Below are 13,822 nucleotides of genomic sequence, written 5' to 3'. Positions count from 1 at the left end.
CTCGCTAGGATAGGCTCGAAATGGCTCTGATACCATATTACGAAGTGGACTTTAAGCCTAACTCAACCCCATAAAACCGGCTCATGAAGTTGAGGTTTGCAACCACTTATATACAATGAAAGGCTCTAATCTCTAGTCGATGTGGGATCTCCAACACACCCCCTCACGCCGAGAGTGATAGATAGAAGCTCGGGCGTGGGACTATATATTATGGGTGGTCCGATAGCGGCCCGATAGCGGGTGGCACGATAGGCCCAACAATTACTCGCTAGGATAGGCTCGAAAATGGCTCTGATACCATATTTAAGAAGTGGACTTTAAGCCTAACTCAACCCCATAAAACCGGCTCTGAGGTTGAGGTTTGCACCCACTTATATACAATGAAAGGCTCTCATCTCTAGTTGATGTGGGATCTCCAACACACCCCCCTCACGCCGAGAGTGATAGATAGAAGCTCGGGCGTGAGACTATATATTATGGGTGGTCCGATAGCGGCCCGATAGCGGGTGGCATGATAGGCCCAACAAATACTCGCTAGGATAGGCTCGAAATGGCTCTGATACCATGTTACGAAGTGGACTTTAAGCCTAACTCAACCCCATAAAACCGGCTCATAGGGTTGAGGTTTGCACCCACTTATATACAATGAAAGGCTCTAATCTCTAGTCGATGTGGGATCTCCAACAGAAACATCCTTTAAATGTGATAATTTATTTAATTTTATTCTTTATCAATAAAAAGAACCATCACATACCAACTAGGCAAAATACTAGATATGAAAATCAAGAATAAACATGATTTTCAAAATTCCAAAAAATAATAAAGGTACAAAGACACTGATACATCCATTGAAATCTACTATTTATCTAATCAAATATATTAATTGATATTTTTTATTATATACTTATTTGATATTTAGAATTATATATATTTATCTATAAGCATAACAATTATTTATAAGATGGATTTATGTGTGATTATCTTTTATTTAGTAGTCTACCTCTGTTTTGTTATTTGAAATGCTGTGATTATATTTGATATATAAGTATATAAGATTTTATATCCACAAACTAAATTCAGAAAAAAATAGCACACTATATAAATATTTTTTATTTTAATATATAAATATGTTTATATTAATTAGTATACACTTCTTCTATTTCTATCTAAATATAGGAAAGAGTAAGATGATTAAATTTCTTTTAGACAAAATTTCCCTTTACAAACAATGGTATACAATCTTTACTAAAAACTGATTTTTTTTATCCAGTTAAGTTAGCCTAATATAATATTTTTATTTTATTTTTTATAGCTATTTTTTAAATCCAGGCTTTTCTAAAAAGATTAAAAGTAAAATGGATTTAATACTGAATTTTGAATTAGCTGAAGTTAAATGAAACGTTAGTTTTAAGTGTTGGGTCAGTTAATTTAAAAATTCATCTAAACTCAGCTCAGTTTCTTCTTTTATTAATTTTATAAAAGAAATGTATAATTGTATGATTTATATATAAGTTTTATTCAAAAAAGTTAATCAGACCAAGTTTATGAGTTTAATTTCTATGAGTTACAATGTAAAAGATTTTTAACTATCCATAATAAAATAAGTTATTTGAGATAATTATCTAATAAAAATGGTCATACATGCGAACATTATTTATTATTAATTTGATCTGTAAAAACTATTTACAATGTGAACTATTTATCTTTTTGAATATACAAATTTAACCAGTAGAAAACGCCCACTAGTTTAAAGGTCAAAGTAATAATATTTATAAAAAATATAATAAAAACAAAACTCTGTAATGAATGTCTTCAATTTTAAAAGTAAGCGTTATGCCAATACACAGTCAAAATGTGTTTTTTTTTATCAGTTTTTGCTATCTGATAGTTGAACACGGTTTTCTTTGACTTCATAATTTTCTTAACATTAACAGTGAGTTAGAAACAGTCAAAAGAAAAGTTGAATTGAATTATATTCTTTTATTGGTGGATAATAATATTTTTCAAACTCTATAACTCATATATATATATTATAATATATATATATATATAATATAATGTATATATTATAATGCTGACTATAAAGGACTCCTTTAAAGTATATAGATATTTGGTTGGGATATGAAAACAAAATAAAATAAACGTTCAACAAATCTTATCATGAAAAAATGTATTTTTATGACATTTTTTTCCTATTATTAATGGTATTATTAACTGTTACATTATACCACGAACCGAATCTTTTTATTATTTCATGATTAAGAAAACATAAAGTTGCACAAGAGCAACATATCAAGAACGTACTTCTAGAAATCATTTGAAACTCCTAGTACCTGGTTTTTTATTCAGAATCAATGATTATCAACTTTTTAATACCATTTTATTAGTTTCATGGAAAAACTAACAATAATAAAAATACATGCATATATATTATACCAATCCATACAAAAGACAAGTTGTTCCCATATGATTTTCAGGATAAAACATATTGAACTTCAATCAATCCACATAAAGCTGTTCTAAATTAATGTCTAACACTTGTGATATATAAGAAAAATGTTGATAAATATAGTAGATATATATAGATTTTGTTTGAATCATTCTCTGGGAGTAGAGTTTTAGAAAGAACAAAGAGTTGTTTGTAGAATACTGTTTATAGAAACTGAAAGAGATTTGTGAATGGTGGGGAAGGTTAGAGTTCAGAAATATGGGTGGAGTTTGAAGTATACTGATTCTGGGAAGGTATGAGAGGAAGCAATAATGAGTTCCAAAGGAAAAGTGAGAGTTTGAGAGGTGGGTGGCTGAAAGAGGAGGTGGTCAGAGAGATCACAGCAAAAGAGCTAAGGATTAAGGATTATGGAGTAAGGGTTTTGGCCAATAAGTTAAGGACACACTGTGATCTTATTTTGCAGGCTTTTTTTTTGGATAGAATAGGAACTTAGAGAGAGACATAGAGAGGAAGCAAAGCATGGAAGTGTTGAATAAAGTGGGACCCACAGAGAGAAGTGTGGGGCCCACACACAGCGCCCATGCGCACGCTGTCTTTCTTACCAATATCAAACCCATCATCCATCATCGATCCGATTCCTTCGACCTAACCCTAACCCAAATGGGGTTTCATTTCAACTCAGGGAAAAACTAAAAAGAAAAAAAAATGAAAAAGAAAAAAGAAAAAGAGAAATGAAATAGCACCACCATCTCCCATATTAACCCAACACAAAAGCCTCCCCCAACTCGTTTCTCTTCCCCTCTTTTTCCTTTCTTAGAACTCTTTATTACCTTATTCCCTCCAAACCCTGAACTACCTCTCCCTTACTCCCATAAAGGTAGCTTAGCTTCAGATGCCAATCATCAAATTAACCAAGCCTCTCTACACACACAGACCATAATCACCAAATGGTGCCTTTTTCAGCTCAATTTTTGGTGGGGTTTTGCAAACAACCTTAATTTCTTCTCCTTTCCTTTTATGTTTCAAGGTAAGTACTAAGTAGCATGCTCCCAACACCTCAAAGTAAACAACCCAAAGAAAACCAAGCAAGCCCCCACAAAAGAGAGAGCACCATCACCACCTTCTAGATCTAAATTTCTTGTCTTTTCAATTAGCTTCTACCTTTTGGTTTCTGGGTGTTCATTGTTCAAGGACTCAAGTTTTAGGGTTGTGATTAATGGATCCTGTTGCAGCACAAGGACGTCCTCTCCCTCCCCCTTTTCTCACTAGAGATCTTCACTTACACCCTCACCACCAATTCCAACCCCACCACAACCACCAAAACACGGAGGATGAAGCTGCCAATGGCCGCGGCCAGAAGCGAGGTCGCGACGAGAACACCGGCAGTGGAGGCGGGGCCACCACGCCCCCCCACGCCGGCGGAGATGGCCAGGAACCCGGGTCAGGAGATGGAGGAGGAGGAAGTGAAATGGGGAGAAGGCCAAGAGGAAGACCCGCAGGGTCCAAGAACAAGCCCAAACCACCCATTATCATCACAAGGGACAGTGCCAACGCTCTCCGATCCCATGTTATGGAAATCGCCAACGGCTGCGACATCATGGAGAGCGTCACTGCCTTCGCAAGGCGGCGACAGCGTGGTGTTTGTGTGCTCAGCGGCAGCGGCACCGTCACCAACGTGACCCTCCGGCAGCCAGCTTCTCCGGGCGCCGTTGTGACCCTTCATGGAAGGTTCGAGATTCTATCCCTGTCCGGTTCATTTCTGCCGCCGCCGGCTCCGCCAGCCGCCTCAGGACTAGCCATTTACCTTGCTGGCGGACAGGGACAGGTAGTAGGTGGAAGCGTGGTGGGACCCCTGCTGGCTTCAGGTCCCGTTGTTATCATGGCTGCTTCATTTGGTAATGCTGCTTATGAGAGACTACCCTTAGAGGATGAGGAAACTCCGGTACCAGTTCCGGGCACTGGCGGATTAGGGTCGCCGGGAATTGCAGGGACACAGCAGCAATCGCAATCTCAGCCGCAACAGCCACAGCAGCTTGTGGGAGATCCCAATACTTCTTCTCTCTTCCATGGAGTTCCTCAGAATCTTCTGAATTCGGTTCAATTACCGGCTGAGGGTTATTGGGGTGGCACTGCACGCCCCTCTTTTTAACAAAATGTTTTACTTTCATGGGTTTTTCGGTTATCTTTGTTTTCTTCTTTTATTTTTCTTCATGTCTCTCTTCCTTCTTTCTTCTTTTTTAATTTCGACTCTCTCTTTATGATCTTCACTGTTCATTCTCCTTCTTGCTTAATTATAACTTAGTTTACTGTTAATTAAAGCCTTTGATCGGTGTTGAGTTGCAGAAGGATGTAAAAATTCATGAATTTTCGGTGGGGTTTGATCATTATTACACATCTAAATTGTCGTTATATATGTAGTTGCTTCGAGACGAAGCAGCAGCTATATCATGTGCATTCTCTCTCTCTCTCTTCATGCTTTTGCTGCAATTCCAGCATCTTGTCTGATAATTTATCAGTCAATCTTTGCAGGAAGTAGGAAAAGAGAACGGTTTTCTGTTTTCTTTTCAATTTTTCCTTCATTTGTGCCTTTTTATCTGTTTGGAGTGGTTTTTCTAGGACTCCGAACCTAGATTCAGATTCTAAAACATGATCTAAAAATACAAATAACCCAACAACAGTAAAACACAATAACATGTACATATGAACTTATTCTAAATTTTATCTACTTGAAGAAAAAGTCTTGGACACAATAATTAGCCTCATGTACTTAGAACAACTAACTCAACCATCATTATCACTCACTCACTCACTCTCACTTTCTCTTTCTCTTCCACTAACACCATCATTACATCCAAACCCCATACTCAAAATTAGCACCATGTCTGATGAAAAACATATTTTTCTCCAATTCTTTTAAGCATTCTAGTACTAGAAGACCACCCCTTATATCACTGCAGTTAATTAAATGTTTAGAGTATTTTATTATTAAGTTGATAACTCTTAGAAAGTAACAGATGTTGGACAGTTAAATTCATGCATTTCTAGGAATAAGGGGAATGGTGGGGGTTATGGGCTTCACTATGTTTTGTCTGTCTCTGTGTGATTAGGGTTTACTAGTATTATGGTGGCAGAGATGAGCATTGGGTGTTGGGTCACACGTGCGCTGCTCTGGAAAAAAAAAAGGTTCCTTTTCGAGGCAACAACCGGAACAAACAGACCTCAAGAGCTAGCAAGAGTTAAAGCCTCTCCCTAAAGTGCCATTGGCACTAGACAAATAAAAGGGTGCAAGTAAAATCAAAAGTTTGAGGTAAGTGTTATACCAGTAAGTATAAAACTATATACTATATATTAATATTAATATTAATATTAATATTAATATATATGGTTGCATATTGAAGGAGAGAAGAGAGATAATAATAAACTCAGAGTTTTGTCTTCACTATAGAATAGATGCTCCTTGAAACCCTAGCTAGCTCTCTCTGCTTCTTTACACTGTTATTCCACCAATGCCAATATGTGCTTTCTTAATTTATTAATATCCATCTTTTCCTTGGATTCTATTCTTAGCCTTGTCCAGTTCCTCTAGCTCAGTTTTTCCATAGATCAGCACTTCCCAAAGATCATTCTCAATAATGAACAAAACACTGCCTGAAAAAGTCTACATACAGCATTTCTTGTGTTAAGGGAGCCATTTTCGACACACTGCCACACTCACTGTTCATTTTTCTTCTTCTGAAAAACATGCAACAATAACATATATATTTCTACTACTTATCATTCTTCTTCTTCTTCTTCATGAAAACTAGTTATCATTTTACTATATTATTTTTTTTATATTGTTAAAATATTGTGTATACTTATTTTTTATACACTATTTGTTTTATAAAGTATTAGGAAGATTATTATTATATTTTGGAAGGATCGATATAAAACGCTACTCTTGTTCATGATACAAATCCCATGACTCCTGATAAAAAAAACATGTATCTGCATTTAATTACACTGAATTCAATATATCATTTTTTTTTATGGAAGCTATATACGGGTTTTACGCTAAAGAAACGAAACAGAGAATCTTGAATTTATCAGCACTTTAATTAGAGTCCTCTCATTCAGAATGAGAAACTGATACACATGTTTTTTTTTTTTTCTGGTTTTAGTTTTTGGAGCAAGCTCTGGTTAATTATGACTTCACGTATAGGTAGCTTAGAGCATCAAAACCCTGGAATAAATACCGACACGTAGCTTTAGTCCTTTATCTTTTCTTAATTTGATAATCAATAGCTTTTATAGATGTTTTTAGATCTGTAATGTTCATATTGGTGGACCATGACTACTGTGCTTTAGATTAGATGATTATACCTTTCTGCTTCATCATGGTGAGCATCACTTGGAACTTGGAACTACATTATAATAATATAGTACAATTTGAGATAATAAGTTCCATTATAATCAATGTCTTTTTTTCACCTACTTGTTTATCATAAAACCTTAAGTCCATTTAATAAGTACATACCAATTTCACAACCTTTCTCAACTTTTGTTCTTCTTGGATAAAATTTTGTGGAAGGTATTCGTGCTATTGGATAGAGGAGAGAGAGATCAATTTGTTGTGAAAACTAAATTGGAGGGTTATGAGAAAAATAACATTGAAGATGAAGGTGAAGAGTTAATACAAATGACTTCATGATATTAATTAGTATGTTATCTGTTATTGTTATTTATTATTTTAGTAGTGTAGCCTACACAATTTTAATTTCTTTTGCATGAAAATAAAAAATAAATTCAAAGTTAGTTTTTTGGCTTAAGTTTTTGTGTGTTAAATTTGAATAAAAACATTTACAAAACTTTTGTAGCATCATCACTCCATATCAATCTTTTGGTCATATGAACAACTTATTTTAGAAGCTAAAATAAGTAATCTTATATTCTTTGATGAGAAAATTATCAATTTTATATTATCAAATGTATATTATCAAATGTATACCAAATCATTAATGTATTGAAAATTAAATCCTCATCCAATGATTAAAATTACTTATTTCAATTATCATTTTTTTTTAATTTGAAACCAACAAAGTTTAACATGCCTAATAAATAACTAGATCCACTCTTCTGGTTGATTAGGGCTATGGAAAATGTTTTTTACGAGAGGAAAAGTCCACTTATTATTTACCTTCGAGGACGTATAGTCCTCAACTTCTCGTTATAAATTATAACAATGAATAATGTTATTTATATAGTTTGAATTAAAAGAGCTTGAATATCTAAAGAGCTCCACTCCATGCATGAAACCATTGTTACATTGACAAATAATCTATTTCTCCCTCTCTCTATATATAATATGTGAGAAATCCTTTTATTATGAATATGAATAATAAATATAAATTATTGCACTACAAGAAAAGAAAATCATGAAATAGAAACCAATTTTAGAAACAAAAAATAATTAGTTGCTATAGTGACTAAATTAGAAACCATTTTAAAAACTAAAAAAAAAATGGTTTATAAATTAGTTTATATTATTTTTAAATGGTTTCTAAATTGGTATCTAATTAGTTACCTAAGTTTTTGCTACCAAATTTAAAATTTAAATAATTGGTAGCTAAAACCTTGGTAGCTAATTAGATACCAATTTAAAAATTATTTAACAATAATAGAATCTAATTTAGAAATCAAAAAAAGATTTAGTCTCTAAAATGGTCTCTAATTTAGTCACTATAGCAACTAATTATTTTTTATTTCTAAAATTGATTTCTATTCCATGATTTTCTTGTAATGTTGGGCTATATTATCGGTAAAGAAATACAAAAATAAATGGTTTCAGCGTATAAGATGTTTTCTATAGAAGCACACAAGTTGGAAGCTGTCTAACCTTGAATACAATATTACTTGTTATTGTTGTTTCATGCTCTGGGCTATGTTAAGGTCATAGAGGGTGAGGAGGGAACCATGTATCTGTTTTATATGTGAAGATGCAGTTATACATGCAGGGAATTTAACTTCGTGTGTAAATGGTAGGTAAATAGGAATTATATATAAGGGTTGAGACACTCTTAAAGTATCCTTTTTAATTCAATTTATTTTTTATTAATAAAAAAATGGTTTCAGCGCCACTAAAAACCAAATACAAATAAAAAAATAAAAAAATGACATTAAAGTGTGATTAATGTCCACTTTGTGTTATAGCTAAAAGTCCACATCCCGTGTGGAAGCTATTGAATCATGCAGTTAGCTTATGGAGGGGTTACTAGTAATGTTGAGCTAAAGAATGCAAATAAGACAATCAAATATATAATAATTTAATTATAAGATCAAATAGACTGATACTAAATGAACGAAATATAAAAAATATAACTTTAAATGTAATTTTAACATTGCAAAAGCAGACACTTTAACTAATTAAAGTATTTTATTTAAAAAGTTTGTGTTGCTATAACTGACTCTAAAAAATTAACAAAAAAAGTAGAATTAAAAATTGGTCAGGTTGACGGTTAAATCGATGGGGTGATGAAAAAAAAAATTAGTTTAAAAGTTTTTCCAATCCATTTTTAAATTTGAATTGCCTATATCAATTATAATTCAAAACTCAATATCATTATTCCAAATTCAATGTCAATTGTAATTCAAAATCCAAATCCAATATTAATTTCAATATATCCAAACTCAATTTGAATAGTAATTCCAAATTCAATTAAATACTAACCAACCAATTGTTTATTTTATAATTTAAGTTCTAAAGAAATATTATAAAGAGGTGATAATCAAGCACATTAGTGAAGTAAAATGTAGCATCCACGTGTCATGAACAATTCAAAGATTGTCTAGGAAAAAAAAAGGTAAAAAATAAGAATGAATAATGTTTGATAACAGTTGTCCTAATTCAGTCTAGAATGTTAGCTAGCCAAGAGTGGTGACAAGTTTTTTCTTTGATCAAAGTGGAGGCAGCAGTGATGGTTGGACCGGCTAGGCCATCATAGGATTATCTCTATGGAAGTTTTTGATGCAGGGTGGTTTATCAGTGGTGTGATCAAGGTCTGGTATGTAAGAAAAATAAAGTAGAGTGGATGAAGCAGAATGGAGAAGCAAGACTGTTGGAATGGAATGTGGCATTGCTTTAGGTGAACCTGAAAGTAGGCAAAATTATGCTGTAACCATCTAAGCCAAGAACCAACGATAAACCTTTTTTGAGGTGGAATTTGAATGCAGTTTTATGCAGACCGCTTATGCTTTATCCTGCAACAAGAATTGCTGGAGCACATGATGATGAAGGAGGTGGCATGTCAAACCAGTTTGGTTGGAACAATAGTAACTTTTGGAGGTACCTTGCTAATGGTGCTTTACAAAGGTCCTGCATCAATCCTTTTATGCAGAATTTGTGTGGAGAATTCTCCAGATGAATGGTAAGTTTTTTTTTAATCGGCAATCACAAATAAATAAATTAGAACCACTTTAGGGTGATTCAACCCTTATACACATTACTCAATACCAGTTCCATCTGTTTACCGCCAAAACCAACAAGACAAACCCTGCCCTTGTATGAACTAGCAAAAAAAACAACTTCAGGAAACTAACCTCATACACTCCATTGGTTCCAAACACCAATCAGAATAAGAGAAAGAAACTGACCGGGAATTTGTAGACACCCAGGACCAAACTTTTACTTGTACTAAAGCAAAAACTTCAGATGCATCCGCCACTCCTCTTTTGAAAATTAGGCGATTCCTGTGACTCCAGATTTCGCTAACTACCCCTACCCAGATTGTGTTCCAAACTACAAGACCTGTCTCAGAAGAAAAACTCATCCTAAACTGATCAAAGTTCAGCTTCGGTTCAATGTGAGACACAAACAGAATCCCAAGCCATCTGTAGCATAAACACCAAACACGCCAAGCAAAACTGCATCCAAAGAACAAATGGCTACCAGACTCTTCCTCTTTCCCGCATAATACGCACCTCAAGCTTTCTAACTGCACCCCTCTTCTACTAAGATTAACCCTAGTAACAAGCTTGTTTTCCAACACCCTCCAAGCCATAAGCCCTGCAAAAGGAATTGCCTTGGACGTCCATAACTTATTGAAAACCGGCGAAGAATCCTCCTCATTATCCTTCCTGACAAGGTTGTACGCAGAGCTGACTGTAAAATATTGGAGAACCCCAACCTTCCAAAGCCATCTATCAACCTCATCAGGGACAACCCCAGCCCCAAGTAGGAGCTGGCTCAACTGATCCGCCATCGGAATCTCCCATTCAAAAAACGACCTCCTCCAATCTAGCTGCTAAACCCATCTTCCATTAGTCCAAGACCCCAACTCCTGCAATTTTGAATCTTTGTTGGAGCTAATAGAGAAAAGTTTTGGAAATACACTCTTCAACGCCTCACCCTTCAACCATCTATCCTTCTAGAAAAGGATATCCTTCCCATCACTTACTTTCCACTCAAAACTGTCTTCGAAACAGCTCCCCCAACCCTCTGAAGACCAAACTTCCTTCAAATCTTTCCACCAAAGAGAGCAACTTCTACCTTTACCTTCCTCCCCCATACCTCTCCACCCGCCGTACTTAGAAATAAGGACTTCCTTCCAAAGACCTACCTCAACCGAGCCCAGTCTCCAAATCCACTTCCCCATCAAAGCGAAGTTGAATAGCTTTGGATCTATGATTCCAAGCCCCCCGAACTCACGAGGCTTACAAACCAGGTTCCAGGAAGCCCAAGCAATCTTCCTTCCGTCTGCACCCCAACCCCAGAGAAAAACCCTTTGTATCTTGATCAACTTCCTTGCCACCCCAAAAGGCAAACTGAATAACGACATAAAGAATAACGGAATAGAAGAAAGCACAAACCTTATCAGACAGATCCTCCCAGCCATTGACAAAATTCTTCCCTTCCACCTGCTTAATCTGGACTGCACTTTCTCAATCACTCCGTTCCAAAAAGCACCGCACTTATGACTTCCTCCAACTGGCATAACCAAATATATGAAAGGAGAAACCATCGTATCACAGTTAAGAATCGTTGCGAAACGCTGAAGTGTGACCTGGTCCATCCCCGTCCCTTCATCCTACTTTTCGCAAAATTAACCCTTAACCTAGAAGAGAGCTCGAAACACTACAAAATCGCCTTGATATTAAAAACACTTTTGGTATTTGCTTCACAAAAGAACAGGGTGTCGTCCGCATATTGTAACATATTTACCTTTACTTTACCCTTTCCAACCTCCAAACTGTCAATCAACTTCTTTTCTTCTGCTACCCTTGTCACTCCTGTAAGAAAGAGAAAAGGGGCAAGCGGGTCGCCCTGACGAAGACCCTTTCTAGGAAAGAACTCCTTAGTTGGACTCCCGTTAACCAAGATAGACACCGATGCTGACTCCAAGCATCCCTTTATCCACCGAATCCAACGATCATAGAACCCCAACCTCCTTAGCATGTAATATATAAAGTCCCATTTCACAGAATTGTAAGCCTTCTCATAGTCTACTTTAAAAAAGATACATTGCTTTCTCTTTCTCTTGTAATCCTCTAGAACCTCATTTGCAATAAGCACACTATCCAATAACCCTCTTCCTTCAATAAAAGCCGACTGTCTTACATCAATAATTTTTCCAATCACCTTTTTCAAATGCAAGGAAAGCGCCTTAGAAATGATTTTGTACAGACAGCCTACTAAAGAAATAGGTCTAAACTCCCCCAACTGTTGAGGGTTTTCAACTTTTGGAATCAAGCAAAGAAACGACGCATTTGATCCTTTTGGCCAACAACCAAAACCAGCAAAATCTTTTACTGCCGACATCACATCCTTCTTCAAAATATCCCAACAAGATTTTATAAAACCAAAGTTAAACCCGTCGGGACCTGGACTTTTTGAACTATCACACCCCCAGATCGCAACTCTTATCTCTTCTTCAGATAAATCTCTTACTAACAAATCATTGTCAGCCTCTGAAATGGTATTGAAACTAACCTTGTCCATTTTGACCTGACACACATCGTTCCTGGCGAACCTTTCTTCAAAGAACTTACAAACCTTATCCTTTACCTCCTCCTTATTATCACACCATTTGTTATTATCGAAAACTCCATGTAGCTGGTTCCTTGCCCTCCTCCATTTAACCGCTGAATGAAAGAACTTTGTATTGAGATCCCCCTGCTTTATCCAACTCTGTCGTGCTTTCTGAAATAAAATTGCCTCTTGTTTGGACTTAGACTCGGAAAGTTTAGCGAAGAGAGACTTTCTTTCATCCCTTTCTGACTCTACTAACCCGTCTTCGTCATCACGAGAGTCTAATTCATCTAACCTTTTCTGGATTCCCTTACTAGCCTGATTCACGTCTCCGAAGACTTCCCTGTTCCACACCTTTAAGTCTGCTTTTAGCTTTTTCAGCTTTTCTTTAAACACAAAAATGTTGAACCAAGTGGTGTTCAAGCTTTGAAGAATCCAAACCCTTTGAAGGATGTTGAAGTCTTGGTTGTGCTTGCTGTTGCTGTGCTGGTTTAGTTTAGTTCTGGGGTAGTTTGAGTGTTGTAATCCACCCCTTGATTGAATCTAAAGCATAGGCATTCTCAATCTTTGTGAAAGTAAAATGTTTTTCAAACTAAGTTAAAACAACCGATTGTTTTGTTGAAACAACCGATTGTTTATACTTAGATGTTTAGAGAAAAGATTGAAAACTATTTTTCAAATGGTTGAGCTGTTAAAACCAAAACAACCGATTGATTCGAGGAAACAACCGATTGTTTGTTTTGGGACCATAACAGAAAAGCTGTTTTATCTTTGACTGAGCTTTAAATGATTTAACTGCTTATGCTCCAGTCATTAAATGCTTTGACCAATCTTTTAATGCAATATAAGAGTTTATTAAGATTTGATAACAAACAACATCTTTGAATAAATTCAATATAACATATTTGAGTAACAATCTTTTACAAGTTTTTGAAAAGAGTTTTTGAGTTTTTCAAAGAGCTAAGTTTGCTTAGAGTTTGTGATTGATCAAAGTGTGTGGAATAGGATTCTGCTTGTATTGATTTCAGATTATCTTCTGTAACAACTGTAATCCTTGTACTCTGTGAAACAAGTTTCGTTTCTGTGTTTGCTGAGATTGGCTGTGTGTTCTTGAGGGGATCAAGATCAACAATCTTAGTGTTGGTGTGTTGGCCAAGAAGAGTGTGTGTCTTGAGGTGTTCAAGGTCACTTTCTTGGTTGTGGTGTAAGTGATCAAGTTGTGATTGCTTAGTGGATTTCCTCAGGGTTTCTGAGAAGACTGGATGTAGCTCTGGATTTGGAGTGAACCAGTATAAACATCTGTGTGCATTCTCTCTATCCTTAACTCTTTAAATTCAGTTTTGATATTTGTTAACTGGTATAAACAACCG

General features: G+C 35.5%; 1 protein-coding gene across 1 annotated transcript; it reads left to right on the top strand.

Moving 5' to 3' along the window:
- Positions 1 to 3,082: 3,082 nt before the first annotated feature.
- Positions 3,083 to 4,716, top strand: LOC137819084 (AT-hook motif nuclear-localized protein 22-like). The gene has a single exon (XM_068622824.1). The coding sequence runs from the start codon at positions 3,666 to 3,668 to the stop codon at positions 4,596 to 4,598; it is 933 nt and encodes a 310-aa protein (XP_068478925.1). The 5' UTR covers positions 3,083 to 3,665; the 3' UTR covers positions 4,599 to 4,716.
- Positions 4,717 to 13,822: the final 9,106 nt, after the last annotated feature.

Source organism: Phaseolus vulgaris, chromosome 10 (genome assembly GCF_000499845.2).
Source record: "Phaseolus vulgaris cultivar G19833 chromosome 10, P. vulgaris v2.0, whole genome shotgun sequence".
Lineage (NCBI taxonomy): Eukaryota > Viridiplantae > Streptophyta > Magnoliopsida > Fabales > Fabaceae > Phaseolus > Phaseolus vulgaris.
The sequence above is the reverse complement of the archived record's forward strand: the minus strand, read 5'-3'. Positions and strand labels throughout refer to the sequence as shown.

Excerpts from the sequence above, each read along its gene's own strand:
- LOC137819084 (XM_068622824.1), top strand. The coding sequence starts at position 3,666 with ATGGATCCTGTTGCAGCACAAGGACGTCCTCTCCCTCCCCCTTTTCTC.